This window comes from Panthera leo, chromosome C2, assembly GCF_018350215.1.
Source record: "Panthera leo isolate Ple1 chromosome C2, P.leo_Ple1_pat1.1, whole genome shotgun sequence".
Classification (NCBI taxonomy): Eukaryota; Metazoa; Chordata; class Mammalia; order Carnivora; family Felidae; genus Panthera; species Panthera leo.
In genome coordinates, this window is record NC_056687.1 from 126,762,593 (window position 1) to 126,783,204 (window position 20,612).

Below are 20,612 nucleotides of genomic sequence, written 5' to 3' on the forward strand. Positions count from 1 at the left end.
ATAATAATAACAACAACAATAGTAATAATAATTATTATAATTAAAATACTAGTCATTTCATTTTAATTGAAACGTGCAAATTATTATTATTATTCATAGGAAGCAAAGAAAGATTTAAAAAAAAGAGAACAAGTAGGAAGGCATCTGAGTCAAGGAAGAATGGTTTTATTTTCTTGCGTTAAGTATCTTCAGGAGTTAAACATTTTATATCACCTTTCTCTTTAAATTAGCTTTTTATGAATTACTTTTTCAACTTTTATCAAGAAATTTCATCAAATTTTATTCTGTCTTATGGTAATGGGACTTATTTAAAAGAGTGATGGGAGACTCTTAATGAGATTTGATCTTAGTCCATACTTGTTCAAAAACTGGAAAGCTCATTTAGAGCCCAGTGTGGGATTTTTAGTTAGGTGTGCTTAGACTGGGAGGGTCAGAGGGGACCTGCTCATGAGCTGTCAGCCAGGAACATAGGAGAGGTATTACATGGGACTTATTCTTGGCCTCAGGTTCACATTTTCTACTTTCTTTTCAGATAATTTTTTCTTTTCTCACAGAAGATAATGGGGGAGAAGGGTTAAATAAAATTCAAAACACTGTATTAAGGTAAGTTTCTGGTTATAATGGTTGTGAGATGTTGGAATAGGTCAGTGGAGAAGGTGAATTATTATTATTATTATTTTTTAATGAGCAGACAGGTTACTGAGAGGGAAACAGTGAGATAATATATCTAAATATCTTAGCATGCCTTAGCTTACAAGAACTGTTAGCTCTTATATTATTACCATTTTGAGATTTCTATATAGGTATTCTCTTTTCTTTATAAAATATTAAGCAAATCACTATTGCCTATGTACATTGAAAGCATTTTCCTCTTATTTTTGTAATTAATTTCCAGTTTCTCCTCCCAGCATAGACCAACTTCACTAAAGATATTACCAGTTGTAAATCAATGAATGAGGAGACTCACAGATTTCACAGAAATGCTCAGTGAATGAGAATATCTAGACCCAAATGATCATTTCATAACCTTAAGTATGTACGTATAGCTTTAAATTTTAGTGTCGCTGATAACTACAAATGTGCATAGCACAGCCACAAAATAAATACAATGTAAAAATTATTCATCTGATCACAATATTTTTTCCTACTTAAATGAAAATATTAATGAGAATGTTAAAATTAACATTAACTTTTTAACTTGGTCATATATATGCCACCTCTAATATCCAATTATTCTTTTTTAAATTTACTATAAAGACACACAAAATGGCATAAAAATAATATAAAAAAGTACTAATGATCCACCACCAGATTATGAAATTACTAACACTACTGAGGTCCCCTGGACATCCTTCCTCAGTTCCATCTCTCTTCTTTCCCCAGAGATTAATTTAATCATTGTTCTGAACATTGTATTTGGTGTGTCCAAGTATTTCTTCATAGTTTTTGTACAATGACATAACCTCTAAATAATTCACATCATCATTTTACAATTTATTTTGTTAATTTGGATATATGTGCCATATGTCATACATTCACGTGGTAGAGACAATGCTCACTAGGTATATTCTATATGCTTCCCTGTGTTTCTTAGCTTTTGGGCTGAAATCACTGGACTGTGAGTGGATGGGAAGTGTGTCACATGTGGGAATAAGGCAGTAAAAAGCAACATCTCTTTCTTCCCCATCCTCTGTGAACTTATAAGTCATGTATTCCAGATGGGACAATGGGGCAGCTATAGGAACACAGAGCATCTATCACCCTGGGTCCCTGAGTGAGGTGGAGCAGAACCTACTGCCAACCCATGTTAGACATAGAAAACGAACAAGAAATAACTGTTGTGCTAAGACATACACACATACACCCAAGGGGGAAGATAACTGCCTTTCAGGAATTATTAAAGCTATACTACCAGTAGCAGGGTAGATTCAAAGCCTTTTGAAAACACTACTATCCTGTGACCCTAGAATGGTATTTATTCCCACTTGCATGAAGAAGCAAATCTCATACACTCTAGTCTTTACCTTCTTTGAAGACCCTATTTTACTAACAACATTTTCAGACAAGGGCCTACATGTTCATGAACTGTTTCCGGTATGTCAGTTTCATTTTCTCAACTAGATGTTAAAGTCTTTAAGGAATCATGTCCTCCCTTTTTTTGGTACCCCACACTGCACTTTATAGTCTACACATGCATATATTGATGCATGGCTGACTGGAAGTATAAGGATTAATATTAAATGCCTAATTTGTGTAAGGCACCTTGCTTGTATTTCACCTAAGTTATCTTGATCCTTATTATTTCCATTACACAGATGAGGATATTAAGGCTAAGTAACTTTCCTTTGGTCACAGAGCTAGAGAGATGAAAGGTGTGAGGAGGGCAATTGAAATGTCTGCCTAACTCTAAAGCCTTGCTTTTTAGTTCTTTTTTTAATGAACTGAATGAGACCATGCCTAGCGTAAGGCAGGAACTTTAGTAGAATATGAAATGGTTAACACAAATAGTATTTATTCACAAGTTCTGCACACATTAAAACATTTCCATGGATACTTGTCAGGACTCCAGATTGTTGGATCTTACCTTGATCACCTCTGGGGTCTGCTGAATCAAAACCACTGAAGTACTTTCTTTAGCTTTATCACCAACAGGACTTCTACAGACTGATAAATTGGCCTGGGAGGAAGTGGTCAAGGTTTCCTGTAGAATCTGCATCATTTCCTTTTCTTGTGATAGGCTACCTCTGCCCGATTTGCATTCAACTAGTTCTTGAGCAAAGTCTTCAATGCTTTCTAGAATTCGTAGTAAGAGGACTCGATCCTCCTCCTCTATTTTGTGTCCATTGGTTTCAATAATCCTTGTTAGACAGGAAGGCGAGACTTTCTCGGTGGCTGCAGAGACTTTAGATTTAGGTTCAAGATCTATAGGAAGCTGACTAGTTAATGGACTAGGACTACTTAGAGAGTTAGAGCTTTTACCTTTGGCAAGTGGCTCTCTTAGAGAGGTCTCCATTTTCTGTGAAAATGATTCCAAATCCATTAACAATTTATCTATCTCCTCCTGGCTGTTAAGATTCATAAAATCTCTGTGGCCTCCCTCTTCAACTTTAGGAACTTTTGATTTAAAATCCTCCTCAGGTAGATTAACAACTGGCTTCTCAAATATCTTACCACTTTCATTTTGCACAGAGGCAGGACATTTTTTAAGATGAGTAACACGGTTTGAAAATTCTGCTTTATCTTCATTTAACAATTGACCAGGTCCATTCTCTGCCCTTTGTCCTTTATCTGATGCTTTCTTTCCATCAGACTCTTCTTCAATATAAAGGGTTTCCATTAGGTCACTAGAAGAAACATTTTCTAAAGGGTTCATGGTTAATGACTGTGATTGAAGCTGGGTATCTTTTAGGGTTCTGGGATCATTTACTTCAGAGTTATATAAGGGATTTGTAGAGTTATTTGGAATGGAACTTACAGCGTCTGTTTTCCTAGAACTGTGTTTGTCATCTTGCAGTTCTATAGTTTGAAACTGTCCAGAGTCAGGGGCTGAGAGCTGGACAACATCTTCATATTTAGGGGGTTGTTCAGTGCCAAATACTGGGGAAAAGGGAGTCAGTTGTAAACTGGGCATATTACTGACGAGTTCTGTTAAATCTATAGCATCATTATTCCCAGGCTGCATGAATTCAAACGGTAGCTTTTTCAGATAGGATGCTAACCTGGTCATTACATTCATATAGACAGTTTCAGAGCTAGAAATTGCATCATTACCATTTCCTTCATTGATGCTACTCCCTGACTTTTTCTTTATGCATTGTTTTATGATATCTGTGCATTTTTTCAAATCCTCAGAGCATTTCAGCAAGATGTCCAAGCACATCTTTATGTCTGTTCCAGAAGAAAAATTATCTATTTTATGTTTTTCCAAAATCTGAGTAACCAGGTCTTCTTCAGAGAAGTTGTGAAGAAGCACTGATGTCAAGTTTGCATCAAGTGAGTTTCTATGGGACAAAGATTTTTCCTCAACTGAGGAACTCCGGAGTAAACCAAAGGATGGGGAGTTCCCATCATTGTTATAATGGCCACAGAGCAAGTCAAAATCAACTGACCTCCTATTAAATGAGTCAGACTTAACTTTTCTTCCCTTTTTGTAAGCTGCATGGTTAGAGTTTTTGAGCTTTTCAAAGGAAAATTCTTTTATTTTCCCGCTAGCAAAACTGATTGCTTCTCCTGCAATGTCTTTTAAGTTACAGGTGTTCTGAAATGTAGATCCTTTCTTGACCCTGGGTATGCCTGTTAGGGCCTGCTGGTGATAGTCACCCTCAGCTGAGGAAAACCCATTTTCGTGGGGTAGAAACATAGAGTTCAGATCTGCATCTTTGAACTGAGACACAGGGATGTGCAAGAGGTCTGCACAAACACTATGATGTACCACAATGCAATCAACTCCATGTGTAAAGGTGTGGCAGGTTCCAGTGCAATAATGTATAGCTTGCTCAAAACGTCGGTCTATCACCACACTGCTGTAGTGGTTCACAGTACTGACTACAAGTCTGTAAGTTGCTGCCATAATATCGAATCCACTCAGTGATGGGAGTTGGAATCTTCTAGAACTTATTTCAAGTAAATCCTCTTAACTTACACTCAGGTGAAAATATACTTGATGACAATGTTCAGTGGTTTCTTGCAAATAAAATGACCTTTCCCACAAAGAAAAAAACATCTAAATTTGAGGTTTGGTAACTGTCAGGATACAGTAGCTACTGCACATATGTGCTTGTATTATTAGCAAGTCTAATAATTTAATAATTGTGTTCTTTAGTTTTATTTAGTAATCTCATAATACTGTAAGTTTATAAAATCGTCTTTTAGTTCTTCAGCAGTTCTATGATGCAGAAACTTATTGCCATAAATTTACTGTCATAAATCTTAGTTGGAAGTACAGAAGTATTGTGATAACTCAGTCCTCCAAAGATTTAAATGATCCATTTTTTTTTGTGAGTGACAAACCTAAAAAAAAAGAAAAGAATTTTAAAAATACGATTTCTTAATACTGAGAGTTCTTTTATTTCCTCTTTTGCCCCCCCACTGCAGTTAATCACCAAGCCTTATTCTTTGCCATATCACTGCTTATCTTTGATTCATGTCTTTGTTTCATCACACCCTGTACTCCTTACTATGAGAGTATTACTACCTCAACTCTGCCTTGTTACAACTGCCTTCCAGTTGATATTTCTTACCCTACCCTCCTTGCCACCTTACACAACACCAAAAAGCTTAGATTTAGATGGCTTTTTTATCCCTCACCGTTCAAGAATTCACACTCCTGATCTCCATCATGCATCCTACACATCCTAAATAAGTCTTGACTTATTTTCAAGACTTTCAACATCTGTTCCCATCCACCTATAACTTTATATTCTGCTATGGCCCTGAACCAACCTTTTACTTCCATCAACCTAATCTTCTCAAAGACTGCCAACACACAGTGCTTGTCCTTGATTCTATAACTTCCTCTATACTTGGAAATTATTCTTTCATCATCTTCCCTTTTCTTACCACCTAAGAAAGAAACAGCCTTCATTACTGCTCTTGATCCTATCCTCTCAGACCCTGCCACATGCAGATCTCTTATTACCAAATGGACAGAGTTTACTTAATCATCCTGACTAAAAAAAAAAAAAGGCTTTTAAACCATGCTGTGGATACTTTCTAAAAAGGTTCAATTTACTTGCTCAATAAATACTGAGTGCCTAGGGTGCCTGGGTGGCTCAGTGGGTTGAGTGACTGACTTCAGCTCAGGTCACGATCTCACGGTTGGTGAGTTCAAGCCCTGTGTTGGGCTGTGCGTTGACAGTATGGAGCCTGCTTCAGATTCTCTCTCTCTCTCTCTCTCTCTCTCTCTCTCTCTCTCTCTCTCGGGCTGTGCATTGACAACATGGAGCCTGCTTCAGATTTTCTCTCTCTCTCTCTCTCTCTTGGGCTGTGCGTTGACAGCATGGAGCCTGCTTCAGATTCATTCATATTCTCTCTCTCTCTCTCTCTCTCTCTCTCTCTCTCCCTGCCGCTTCCCTGCTCATTTTCTCTCTCAAAAATAAACAACATAAAAATAAATATATACATACATACTGAGTGCCTACTATATGCCAGGCACTTGTTAAGTGCTAGGGATACAGCAGTGAATAAAATAAAGTCCCTATTCTTATGGAGTTAATAATCTAGTTGGAAAAAGAAAAACAACATGTATGTAAACATGTAACTTAAACATGGTGACATGTGCTATGGAGAAAAATGAAGCAGGACAGGGGTTCAGAAAGAATGAGAAGGGTTATAATGCGCAGTCAGGGAAGACCTCACTGACATCTGAACCAAGACCTGAAAGAAAAGAGAGAACACACTGAGGAGGCATTTTGGGCTAAATCATCTCAGACAGAGTTAACTATAGGTGCAAAGGCCCTGAGGTGAGAGTATGCTTGATTTACTAAAAGAATGACAAGGAGGCTAAAGTGACTTGGACGGAGAATGCAAGTGAGGTAGTGTGGAAGGTAAGGTCAGAAAGGAAAGGTGGGAGTCTAAATCATGCAGAATATGTAGATTCTTATGATGAATTTGGCTTTATCCTGAGCAAGCTGGGAAACAACTGATGGCTACTGAGCAGAGGAATTACATGATCAGACTTACATTTTAAATTGGTAATTTTGGCTGCTATATTCAGAAGAAACTGTGAAGGAGCAAGACAAACAGCAGAGAAACAAATTAGAGGCTACTGCAATAAACTGGGCAAGAAGGCTTGGGGGCTTGGAGCAGGAGAGTAATAGTGGAGAAGTTTAGATGCTGTATCTATATCAAAGGTAGAGCCAAATAGGATTTGCAAAGGATGGATGTGCAGTATTACTAAACCAAGAATAATGCAGTGAAGCAATGATAGTAAGGAGATGATGATGGAAATGAAGGACAGCATCAATTTCACTACATCATCAAAAGCAGTGGCATTTTAACAATGACAATCTTTATCCACTTAATGAGAAAAAGAACTTTAATTTCATTTTTATTTCTTCAATCCTAGAAAACTCTTTTTTGCTTATTACATTTCTTCTTTGGTAAATTGTCTCTTCCTATCTTTTGGTCATTTAGGTATTAGAGACTTAGTGAATACACATAAATTAACTTATGAAGAACCTTTTATTTTGTTGAATTCTTATGCTAGAGTACATTTCCTGGCTCTCTGGATTCAATGATTACTCTGTTTTTACGCCAGTCCTACCCTATTGTAATTACGGTTGTTTTAAGTTTTACTGTTTTTGCTTCCCATATCCCTAATTATGATTTTTTAAATTTTATTTATTTATTTATTGAAGGGGGTGAGGGGCAGAGAGAGAGAGAGAGGGAGAGGGAGAGAAGTAGGCTCCACACTGTCAGCATGGAACCTAATGCAGGGCTCAAACTCACGAACCATGAGTTCATGAAATCAAGAGTCGAAATCAAGACTCAGATGCTTAAGCAACTGAGCCACTTAGGTGCCCCACTGTCTTTTTTATACTCCAAATATTCTTTGATGGTCTTCCAGATGTATTTTTTGAGTTGTCAAGTTTTAAGAAAAAATGCTATTGCAATTTCATTACAATTGCAATAAACTTCTGAATTATTTTGAAGAAACACTGACATCACTATTAATATTCAGATTTTCTACCCAGGAAGATCTAAATCTTAATTCCAATATTCCTTTAGTTCTGTCTTTGTGGTTTTCCTCAGGTGTGTCACCCCCCCACACCCATCTCATTCTTATCCTTCAGTGTCTTAACTTTGTTGCTACGTGAATAGATCTTCAGTTACTGCGTTTTCCTCTACTTCCTTGCCTTCCAATCTGAGATGGTGGCTTATATAAAACTATAGAACTAGCTCTCATGAAGGATGAAGCTGAAGCAGAAAGAAGTTCCATAGTAAAGGAAGTGGCCAGTAATTCTTAACTGAAAATGCAAAGAAGCCAAGAGGTGTTTTGGGACAAAATACTAGAACATGGCAATAGAAGGAATTACCTTTCCGAGAGATGCACAAAAGAGGGGGAAGAAATAACACCAAACGTGAAAACCTATGCATCTTTTAGAAATCCAAAATTTTTCAAGAGCTTTTGGGTAATGATAAGGGATGAAAGGAAAGGAAAACAAGGGATATTACCAATAAAGTATATTTGGATAATTATGTAAGAGATATTAGGACTATATCCTAATACAGTTGATAATATAGGTGATAAAACTGGTTCAGAGGCAAAATACATGAGTGTTAGAAAATTTAAATATCCAGAAACCTATGAATATGTGATAAATTCCTAAATTAACATAAGGACTATTTCTCTGAAATTTGAGAAATTAAAAAAGTATTTCTCTAACCTTTGATATAACCAAAACAACCAGTTGATAAGGTAACATGACAGAAAACACAAGTATTCATGTGTATATACCACATGAATTTGAAATAGTTAAGGAAGAGAGAACACTGGCTTAAGACAGACATGTGCTTTTAGACCAGCATTGCCCAATAAAACATTCTGTGTTGATGGAAATATTCTTTATCTGTTCTGATGTAAATCCCATTAGCCACATGGAGTTATTGGGCACTTTAAATGTGGCTAGTGTAACTGAAGAGCTGAATTTTAATTTTATTAAAAAATTTTTAATTTTGAAATTATTTTAGACTCACATAGAAGTAGCCACCATATTATACAGAATAGGAATGTAGCTTTCAGAAATTCTAAGACTTTAAAAGAAAAGCATGACAAAAACAGACACAAAGACCAATGGAATAGAATAGACACTCCAGAACTGGACCCACAAAAGTATGGTCAACTCATCTTTGACAAAGCAGGAAAGAACATCCAATGGAAAAAAGACAGTCTCTTTAACAAATGGTGCTGGGAGAACTGGACAGCAACATTCAGAAGAATGAAACTAGATCACTTTCTTACACCACTCACAAAAATAAACTCAAAATGGATACAGGACCTGAATGTGAGACAGGAAACCATCAAAACCCTAGAGGACAAAGCAGGAAAAAACCTCTCTGACCTCAGCTGCAGCAATTTCTTACTTGACATATCTCCAAAGGCAAGGGAATTAAAAGCAAAAATGAACTACTGGGACCTCATGAAGATAAAAAGCTTCTGCACTGCAAAGGAAACAATCAACAAAACTAAAAGGTAACCAACGGAATGGGAAAAGATATTTGCAAATGACACAGGGCTAGTATCCAAAAATCTATAGTATCCAAATAGTATCCAAAATCTATAAAGAACTCACCAAACTCCACACTCAAAAAACAAATAATCCAGTGAAGAAATGGGCAGAAAACATGAATAGACACTTCTCTAAAGAAGATATCCAGATGGCCAACAGGCATGTGAAAAGATGCTCAATGTCACTCCTCATCAGGGAAATACAAATCAAAACCACACTGAGATACCACCTCACGCCAGTCAGAGTGGCTAAAATGAACAAATCAGGAGACTATAGATGCTGGAGAGGATGTGGAGAAACGGGAACCCTCTTGCACTGTTGGTGGGAATGCAAACTGGTGCAGCTGCTCTGGAAATCAGTGTGGAGGTTCCTCAAAAAATTAAAAATAGATCTACCCTGTGACCCAGCAATAGCACTGCTAGGAATTTACCTAAGGGACACAGGAGTGCTGATGCACAGGGGCACTTGTACCTGAATGTTTATAGCAGCACTTCCAACAAGAGCCAAATTACAGAAAGAACCTATATGTCCATCAACTGATGAATGGATAAAGAAATTGTGGTTTATATACACAATGGAATACTACTTGGCAATGAGAAAGAATGAAATATGGCCTTTTGTAGCAACAAAAGGATGGAACTGGACAGCGTTATGCTAAGTGAAATAAGTCATACAGAGAAAGACAGATACCATATGTTTTCACTCTTATGTGGATCCTGAGAAACTTTACAGAAGACCATGGGGGAGGGGAAGGAAAAAAAGAAGGGGGACAGAGGGAGCCAAATCATAAGAGCCTCTTAAAAACTGAGAATAAACTGAGGGTTGATGGAGGGTGGGGGAGACGGGAAAGTGGGTGATGGGCATTGAGGAGGGCACCTGTTGGGATGAGCACTGGGTATTGTATGAAACCAATTTGACAATAAATTTCATATTAAAAAAATAAAAGAAAAGCATGAAGAAAAAAATATATGGCAAAAAGGAAGATTGATAGGTTTTAAAAATGCAATTTGATGAAGTTGCCATAGGTAATTTCACTGAGAAAAAAAGTGGGAAGAAGAGTTAAAGAACTAATTGCAAATTTAGTTCTCTAAGTTAAAGTTTGGAAGGGAAGTAATTGGAAGAGGGAGGAAGCATATAACAAAGCCAAACCCCAAGGGGTGGCACCAATTTGAATGAGAAGTTTACAGTCTAAAATGATTTGAGTTTTTTTTTTTTTTTATATAAAATGCTAAAGAAACCAAGATTACTTCCCTGGTATTTAGTTCAGATCTGTGGGTGTCAAATTCTGCCCTTTTATTCAGACCACGATTAACTGATGCCCAATTGTTCAGCTGGAATCCTAGACATGGAATCTAATCCAACCAGTCTCAATCAGAGAGATCATAATCTTTGTAATTCAGAACCCCCATGCTATCTTATGTCTCTAAGTGAAAGTCAGGCTACATGGGTTTGAATCCCCACCCTGCCACTAACGGCCTTACATAAGCTGGTTAATTTTTGTCAGCTGTTTCACCCTCAAAACAGAGATAATAACAGTACCCATAACATGAGGCCTAAGTGAACATGTCAAATGCTTAGAACAATGCCTAAGACAAAAGAAATGCTCCATCACTGTTAGCTGTTGTTGGTATAGTTAGTTCACTCATCAAACATTTCCTACTCTGAGTCAGGCCCAGAATAATTCATTACAGTGGCCCTGAGTGTACTTACTGTTTGAGGGCAATGAGAAAATCAAGCACAGTGGCAATCAGGAGCAATAGGGTTGGGCTTCTGTTTTCCCCCATTTGCTCTCACAATTAATACCTTTTCTTGTCAGAAAAGGTAGAAAATGTTCTTAAGCAAAAAACATAATTACCCATAACACCATTCAGAAATAACCAGTTAATATTTTTATGGATAGATATACCGACATTTTCTTATGAAAATTTATAAATGTGTATTTTGTACAAAAATTTGACAATACTATGTACTTTAAAACTTACTTCAAGTTAGCAATATCTCATGAATATATTCCATGTCAAAACAGATCTAGATCATTTTAATGGATATATAATATTCTACCATATGGATATAATAATTTAGATATCTACCACTGCTATACTTTTGGGTTTTTTATTATTTTTTGTCTTAAATAAATAACGACATTCTATACATACACTTTACATAGTTGTCTATTCTTTTTAAAAAAATTTTTTAGGGGCGCCTGGGTGGCGCAGTCGGTTAAGCGTCCGACTTCAGCTCAGGTCACGATCTCGCGGTCCGTGAGTTCGAGCCCCGCGTCGGGCTCTGGGCTGATGGCTCAGAGCCTGGAGCCTGCTTCCGAGTCTGTGTCTCCCTCTCTCTCTGCCCCTCCCCAGTTCATGCTCTGTCTCTCTCTGTCTCAAAAATAAATAAACGTTAAAAAATAAATAAATAAATAAATAAAATTTAAAAAGTAAAAAAAATTTTTTTAAACACTTATTTATTTTTGAGAAACACAGAGAGAGTACAAGTGGGGGAGGGGCGGAGAGCAAGGGAGAGACACAAAATCCAAAGCAGGCTACAGGCTCTGAGCTTTCAGCACAGAACCCAACCCAGGGCTTGAACTCATGAGCTATGAGATCATGACCTGCACTGAAGTCAGATGCTTAACTGACTGAGCCACCCAGGTGTCCCCCCCTTTTTTTAATGTTTATTTATTTTTGAGAGAGAGAGAGACAGAGCATGAGCGGGGCAGAGAGAGAGAGAGAGAGAGACAGAATCTGAAGCAGGCTCCAGGCTCTGACCTGTCAGCACAGAGCCTGATGAGGGGCTTGAACCCACAAATTGTGAGATCATGACCTGAGGCAAAGTAGGATGCTTGACCAACTGAACCATCCAGGCACCCCTATTTTCTTAAGATATATTCTAAGTAGCAGAATGCCAAGTCAAAAGCAGTGTTGTGTATGTATGTGTACACATCTTAAAGATTCTTAGTTAGATATACAAGGTCAATTTTTCCTCCAGAAAAATGACAAATTAATACTTCCAATATCAGGGTAGGATTGGACCCATTTCCCCATGTTCTCCTTGAGAGACATCACTCCTTTAAATCTTTGCTAACTTGACAGATGAAAAAATGGAAGCGCATTGTTTTAAATTGTGCCTGAACACTCTTTTATTTACCTCATAGACATTCTGTATTTTGTGTTCATTTGTGAAGCCTTTCTTTATGCCTTCTTGTCTATTTTGAAAGAGAGCATCCAAATTAGACTGAAGAGTCAGGCAAGACTTCCCAAATAAGGGAAGGATGTACCTAGTTTTGAAGGATCAACGAAAATTAGACAAAAAGGAAAGAAGAATACTCTAGACAAAGGAAAACATATTTGTGAAAGCTCAGAGGCCTAACAGGGCACAGTTGAGTTTGGAACTACAAGTAGTTCCAGCTGATTTCACTGGGGGGGAGTGTGCAGACAAGCAAGAGGGGAGGAAACCAGAAGAGCAGCAGGAACTAGACCATAGACTGGTTTGTATGATAAATTAAGAGCCTGAACTTAATTCTGAAAATCATAAGTAAAAGACCTTTTAGGCTGGGGAGTAACAGGATCAAATTTATATTTTAGAAAGATCATTCTAGCAGCTGAATGGAGACATGGAAATCAATTAGGAAACTATTGTAATAATCCATGCAAGAAGTGGTGAGAACCAAAACCAAGTAGGTGGCAGTAGTTAACAAAGAGGAGGGCAGTGATTAGATAGTCAAAGAAGAAGAATTCACAGAAGAGGAGGAGGAGAAAATGAGAGGGAGGAATCTTGTGTTTAAGGCTTGGGTTTTAGGGGACTAGTGTTGCTACTCCCAACACAGACTTTTTGCTTTTGTTTTAAGGGAGGGTGACCATAGAAAAATAGAGTGTTTTTCTGAATGTGTTGCGTGAAGAGGTACCCGTGGCATATGTAAGTGGCGAATGTGCTGACATGTGAATAAAAAAATCTGGAGGACAGCAGAAAGAACTGGGTTGGCAATGCAGTCCTGAGAGGTTACTCAGGGTGAGTGCATACAGTGAGAAAAGTTCTGGGCTGAGGACAGAACTGGGATCACTGGCACTTCTGGGTTAAACAGAGGAACAGAATTTTTAGAGGAAACATAAGAAGGAAGAGCCAATAAGTAACACAGAAACCAGGAGAAAGCAGTCTCATGGAGGCTGAAGGAGAGACTCAAAATGGAGGTCACTCGTATTGGATGCTGCTGAGACGTGAAAGCAAAACAAAAATTACCCACTGGATTTGCCAATGTGAAGATCACTGGTAACCTTAGCAAGTGGGATTTCAAAGAAATTCCAGACTATGGGATAGTCCCAAAGACAATGTATGCACAAGAGTGATAAATACAAACACCTGTCAACATAAGTCCAAAAAACTCTTTCAATTAGTAAAAAGTTCTAAATGATAAGAAAGCATTGTATCATAGTTTTGAATTTTTTCTTTAAAAAAAATGTTTATTTATTTTGGGGGGCGGTACAGAGAGAGAGGGAGAGATTCCAAGAAAGCTCTGCACTGTCAGCACAGAGCCAGACATAGGGCTTGATTTCATGAACCATGAGATCATGACCTGAGCCAAAATCAAATCAAGGGTTGGATGCTTAACCAACTGAGTCACCCAGGCACCCATGAATGTTTTGTCTTAATAGCACATGAAATGAGTGTTTCAAACAATCTTTGACTCGAAATATACAGCACAATTTTTCAGTCTGAACATCTGTTGTATCGAAAGTAGAGAACAGAATACAGATGTCTCAGGAACTTAGTTAATTATTCTGCATATTTACATTGATTCCACCTCAGGTCTTGCTGTGTCTGTGTGTTGCTCACCCACCTCCCAAGCCTTTTGTCTCTCCTGGTTCTTTAGTACCAACAAACTGCCTAAGTGGTTCATATCCAATTTCAGAGTTCATTCAGCACTTATTATTTCTTCCACTTTAAGTGGTTTACAATTAGTCTCACAAGTACCTTCCAGTGGCTCCATGTATTCCTCCATAGAAAACTGCTATATGGCTATTTCTGATGAAGTGGATTTGTTGTGAAACAAAGGTACAGAAGCTGCAGACAAAAGTTAGGAGGGAGAGAACTGGATTTTGAAAGATAAGAGCTTACAATGAAGAAGGGATTAAACTAGACCTTATATTCAAAAAGGAATTCTATAAAGGCACAGAGATATCAAAAGGCCTTGTGTGTTTGGAGAATTATAATGAGTTTGACATTGCTGAAATTAAAAATGTACAGCATAGATTTTCAGTTTTAAGGTATCCTCTAACCAGTAAGAATAAAAACAGGAATGTAAATTCCATATTCAAAGACCCTGACTCCTGTAACCCCAAATCACTACATTTGAAGATAGAAAACAGAAGCAGGAATGATTAGTAAATGACTTAGCAGAGTAGGGGAGGAAGGCATACTAATGTCAAGCAAACCAATTCACCCTGAACAACACAAAAAAGGTCTAGGTTTAGAAATGGGCTAGGATAGGGGCGCCTGGGTGGCTCCCTTGGTTAAACATCCGACTTTGGCTCAGGTCATGACCTCACGGTTCGTGAGTTTGAGCCCCGGGTCAGGCTCTGTGCTGGCAGCTAGGAGCCTGAAGCCTGCTACGGATTGTTTCCCTCTCTATCTACCCCTCCCTGGCTTGCACTCTGTCTCTCAAAAATAAACAAACATTAAAAAAAAATTTAAAAAAAAGAAAAAAGAAATGGGCTGCACATAGGGGGACTGTTTGAAAGTCCACAAAGGAATAGACCTTCCCAGTCTCTCTCCACAAACTCATAAAATCACCCCTTCACCCTTTGGAAGAGAGAACGTTTATTTGCTGGTGAAAAAAAACTTGAACCAGGAAAGCACCAACCTCAGGGGCAGACAGAGAGGATGGTAAAGGACTGGAATTTGAGTAAGTCTACATTCTGAATAAGCCCACTTTCCCCTGCCCAAGTCTAGGTCCCTAGAAACCAGGCTGATTACCTCTACCTCCTATCCACCAATGTGGATTAAAGAATCCTTTACTAGAGATTAGAAATCCCATCTAACCACATCACATTACAGTGAAGTCTAGTAATTGACAAATGTTACCCACAGAGAGCTTCCTCTCAGCTTTCTGGAGCCTCACTCTCATTTTAAATCAACTTTACTGATGTGTAATTTACATACAATAAAAATATACATATTAAGTGTACAATAAGATTTAACAAGGACCATGTAACCACTGCCGTAAAAAAAAGACAAAACATTTATGCCATCCTAAAAGTATCCCTGTGCCAATCATTTCCCCTGATCTGCAGTATCTGACAATCACTGATCTGATTCTAGGTCTTCATACAAATGTAATCATGCAATACACATACTTTTTAGTTTGGTTTCTCTCACTTAACATAATGGTTTTGAGATTCAGGCATGTTACCGCATGCATCAGTTGTATATTCCTTTTTACTGCTTAGTAGATATTTTACTATATGAATGTATCAAAATTTGTCTTCTCTACTCACCAGTTGATGGACATTTGAGTCATTTCTGGTTTGGGTTAGCATGAATTAAAGCTGCTACGAACATTCAAGTAAAGTCTTTGTGGATATACATTCATTTTTTCTGGGTAATTAACAGTGGAATTACTGAGTCATGACAAGTGCACATTTAATTTTATTTATTTTTTTTATTTATTTTTTTTATTTTTAAATTTTTTTAATATATGAAATTTACTGTCAAATTGGTTTCCATACAACACCCAGTGCTCATCCCAAAAGGTGCCCTCCTCAATACCCATCACCCACCCTGCCCTCCCTCCCACCCCCCATCTACCCTCAGTTTGTTCTCAGTTTTTAACAGTCTCTTATGCTTTGCTCTCTCCCACTCTAACCTCTGCACATTTAATTTTATATAAGCATGTAGAACTGTTTCCCAAAGTGGTTCTACCATTTCACATTTTCATCAGCAATACTTGGGAGCTGTAGTGTCTCTATATCCTTTTGGATACTTATCGGTTACTTTACTTTTATCCATTTTAGTGGATATGAAGTGGTATCTCACTATGGATTTAATTTGCATTTCTCTGGTGACTAATGATATTGAGCATTTTTCATATGCTTATTAACAATTTAGATATATATTCTTTTATGAAGTGTTTATTCAACTCTTTTAGGTTGTCTTTGATTATTGAGTTCTAGAAGCACATTTGTATATTTTAGCTATGAGTATTATCTTCTGGTCTTTGGCTTTCAGTTTCTTAGCAGAAGCTTTTGAAAAGGAGGTCTTAATCCTACTAATTTCTAATAATCTGATGAATCAATTTCTCTTTTGTAGTTAATAGGTTGAGTTTGAAGATCACCCAGTAGCCATTTGTTCAAAAGACTATCCTGTCCCCACCAAAGCCTATCCCCATGTTGGAGTCTTTGTTGAAAAATAGTCATACACATAGGTTTATTTCTGGATTCTCTCTCTTGTCTTTATATACTCCGATTCCATTTTGTCTTAATTATTATACTTTGAAAAACCTCACAGATGAACCCCATATCCTAGAAATATTGAAAAAACTAAGAAAAAGCTAGGTATGTCACGAATGCATAAAATATATGTAGATAGTCTACTTTATCATTTGCTACCATAAAATATATGCAAATCAATTAAGAAAAGTTAAAATTTATCAAAACATACACAAACACAAACCATACATGGCACCATTCCCAGTCAAGAAAAACATAAACAAAAGTAAAGATGCAATATTAAATCATAACTGCATAAAATTAACTACAGTACATACTGTACTACTGTAATAATTTTGTAGCCATCTCCTGTTGCTATTGCCATGAGCTCAAGTGTTACAAGCATTTACTTGAAAGGCCATATGACACTAATCATCTCTATGAAAGTAGTTCTTCTCTCCAGTAAATTGCATACTGTAGTAAAAAGTGACTGCTATTAGTAGTTAAGTTTTTGGAGAATCAAAAGTTACACTCAGATTTTCAACTGCATGGAGGGTTGGTGCCCCTAACTCCCATGTGGTTTCTAGGGTCAACCGTAGTAATGTAAATCCTCATTTTTTTTTCTTTTTCAAAATTGTTTTGGCTATTCTAGGTCCTTTGTACTTTCATATCAATTTTGGAATCAACTAGCCAATCTTCACAAAGAAAACCTGCTAGGATTCTGATTGAAATTTCATTGACTCTAAATCTCCATGTGTTGACAACAGAGATCTTAATATCAAGTCTCCAATCTATATAATCCATGAACACAACACAGCTCTCCATTGATTTTAGATGCTCTTTAATTTCCTTCAGCAATGTTTATGGGCCTTTTATTAAATTTATTCCCAAGTATTTCATATTTTTGATGCTAATGCAAATGATACTATTATTTTAATTTCATTTTCCATTTGTTTATTGCTGGTAGGTAGAAACATAGTTGATTTATGTATATTGATCTTGTCACTTGCCACTTCATTAAATCCATTTATTACAGTATTTCTTGGGTAAATACCCTGGGATGCTCTATGTAGACAATCATGTTGTCTGACAAGAGAGATTGTTTTATTTTTTCCTTTACAATATATACTGTCTTACTGCCTACTATACTGGCTAGGATCTCTAGAACAATATTGAATAGAAGTGGTTGGTTCAGAAATCCTTGCCTTATACCTGATCTTAGGGAAAAGTATACTATCTTTCACCTATTAAGTATGATAGCTGCAGATTTTTTGATAGGTATTCTATCAGATTGAGAAAGTTCTCTTCCAATTTGTTGAGTTTTTAAAAAATCTCACATGGTTATTTAATTTTGGCAAATACTCATTATTCTGCATTTATTGAGATGATCATAATTTTTACCTTTTATTTTGTTAATGTGATGAAAAACGGGCAAGAGAACTGAAATTTATATTAGGAAGGCAAGACCTGATGTTTAAAATAAATGAATAACAAATTTGCAATATATGCATTTATAAATATGGAGGCAAATAATGAAAGAAATAGTTGAGAACAAATCCACAGTGGTTATCTCTGAGGAGTGGGCCAACTTGAGAGTAGAAACTAATATTTAAGTCTTTTAAGTGCTGATACTTTAATACGAGAAATAATATATAATATTTGATAATAAATTTTTAAAATTACAAATGAGTTTTAGAGAGATGTGAACATGAGGTGGGTGAGGTGAGTGTGTGTAAGGGTACAGGGGAGATGAATGCAGCTTCAGGCATGGTGGTTTGGGTGGAGTATCCAGAAGACATTTCTCATGCAGAAGGATATACTTGGCAGTGAAGAGACACGAGTTGAAATAAAGATTTGGGATAAGCACCAGACTTTGTGGTTTTAAAGCCACAACATGGACAACACTGACCAGGCACCCATGGAGTAAAGGGTCAAAGGCAAAACTCTGAGGAAGGCTGCCACGTACAGGGGGAGGAAAAAGATGCAAGGAAGGAGACAGAGAATGAATTTTTAGAGGGCAGGAAGAAAACCAGCCCAGAAAACACAGAAGTCAAGGGAGAAAAGTATTTCATTCTTTCAACATGCTGAATTACAAAGATTTTGCGTGCAAAGCTTCTCTTTTATAGGTGTTTCTCCCTAATTTCATGGAAAAATCTGGGACATTAAAACCTTAAACAAAATAAATGTAATGATGGAAAACAGAGATTGGTGTTACACATATTTTTTTATGTTGCTATTTATGTGTTCTATTTCAGGAAACATCTGCAGCTGAGAGTATGAGGTACAGAACTTCCACTGCTTATCCCAACTGCTGAAAGGGTTCAGGAAGAAAATGATCAACAGAAATCACAGACACAAAAGAAAATTGGCTAATATAGCCACGTCATTTAGATGGGACACGTGAAGATGCAAAAGGGAAAAAAATTATAGAAAAATACCTACAAACTTTTTATTTAACAGAATACACAAGGTGCGATGATTCAGAAGTAATGAGTCATTTAGAAATAATAAAACTATCAGTCTGCCTAGAAAACACAGGCACTATTTGGTGGATGACTCAGTATGGAAACTGATCCCAAGAGAACAATTTAGAGGAATACAAAAACATATACCATTGAACTACTTGGAAGATAAAAAAAGGAGACCTGAATATTTTATGTTATGTTCACTTCAAAAATAGGTGAGAAAGTAAATTAGGAAATCTCTTAGAAGGCAAGATTTTTCTGATGCTCCAAGAAACTGAATACATGAATATGAAAGACAATTAAAGCTTTAGGTTCAGGGCTAATGTCTTAATAATAAGACTAAAGATAAAATAAGAGTATCTCAGCAGCAGGCCTACTTTGACCATATGGGAATTAGAAAGTGTTTAAAAATTTACCTTTATTTTTACTCCAGTGGAGAAAAGGAAATGTGGCTGAGGGGAAAAGTGCCAGGTCAGTGATCAGGAGCTCCTCATCCCAGCTTAGCTTCTGTACTGACCATCTCAGTAAATTGGTCAAGTCGTTTCCTTCACTGGCATTTGATGTTCTCTTCTGGGAAAACAAGACAGAAGATGGCTCTGGGGTCTAGGGAACATGAGGAAAAACAAATTTTTTTTTCCTGTTTTGAATTAGGAAATAGCTGTATTTTGCTAAAAAACTTTTTTTATTATTTGATGTAGAAAAAAGTATAATGAACTGGCTATTAATTTTTAACGCATGTAAATTGAAAAGCTAGTGATATCCTTTAGTGGCTCTGAAAGGAAAATTTACAGGTTAAAGTTCTACTATTCTAGTCTATAATTTTTAAAAATTATTATATATTCAAAAACTCAACAATAGTTCTTTCTGCCAGTAGTATTTCACGTTACTTTTATTTAAATATTTTCCTTTTCTAAGTCTTTTTCTTATTTTGGAGGCGATCATATAAAAATAAAATCATATTCTATTGATAAAAATAATTTGACACTTTGGAATAACATATATTCAACACAATGCAAAAAACACTTGAGGGACAGGTACTCTTCAAGATGAGGAAAACACGAATTCAGTGATTTTTGCCTCAAACAGCTTACAACACGAGTAGGCAGAGAAAGAAGACAACTAACCTTCATATGAAGGAAGGCATCCCAGAAAGGAGGACTGCAAAGTCTAGTCCTAGGGTAGAGTAGAAGTAGCTGGCTACAGGAAGAAAGGGAAAAATGCCTTGTGGACAAAGAAAGCAAGGCAGGAAGTGGCATGAGATGTGTGAGGAGCTACCAGGAGTTTGGTATTATTCCAGAATCAAATATGAAGACAGGCTTCGAGGCAAGTTCTGGTCAAAGTTGACAACAGATTTTAATTTCATTTTTATTAAGTAAATTATGAATCTTAAGAGATTTTATTCACTAATGCATATTAAGTACCCAAAATGTTCAGGACACTACAGAAAACAAACAAAGCTCTTGTCTTGTAGGAACTTATGGGATAAAAGAAATGAAACA

At 36.8% G+C, this 20,612-nt stretch overlaps 1 protein-coding gene across 4 annotated transcripts in view; it reads right to left on the reverse strand.

Annotated features, from left to right (window-relative positions):
- Positions 1-20,612, reverse strand: part of PPP2R3A (protein phosphatase 2 regulatory subunit B''alpha) — a 211,850-nt gene that overhangs the window by 161,196 nt on the left and 30,042 nt on the right. For 3 of the 4 annotated variants that reach the window (XM_042955652.1, XM_042955655.1, XM_042955654.1), the window contains exons 2-3: positions 19,530-19,683; positions 2,585-5,010 (exon numbers count right to left, since the gene is read on the reverse strand). In XM_042955652.1, the coding sequence (XP_042811586.1) occupies positions 2,585-4,570 (1,986 nt within the window). In that variant the 5' untranslated portion in view covers positions 4,571-5,010; positions 19,530-19,683. Of the gene's footprint in view, positions 1-2,584; positions 5,011-19,529; positions 19,717-20,612 lie in introns of all 4 variants that reach the window. The other variant, XM_042955653.1, reaches the window with a different exon arrangement.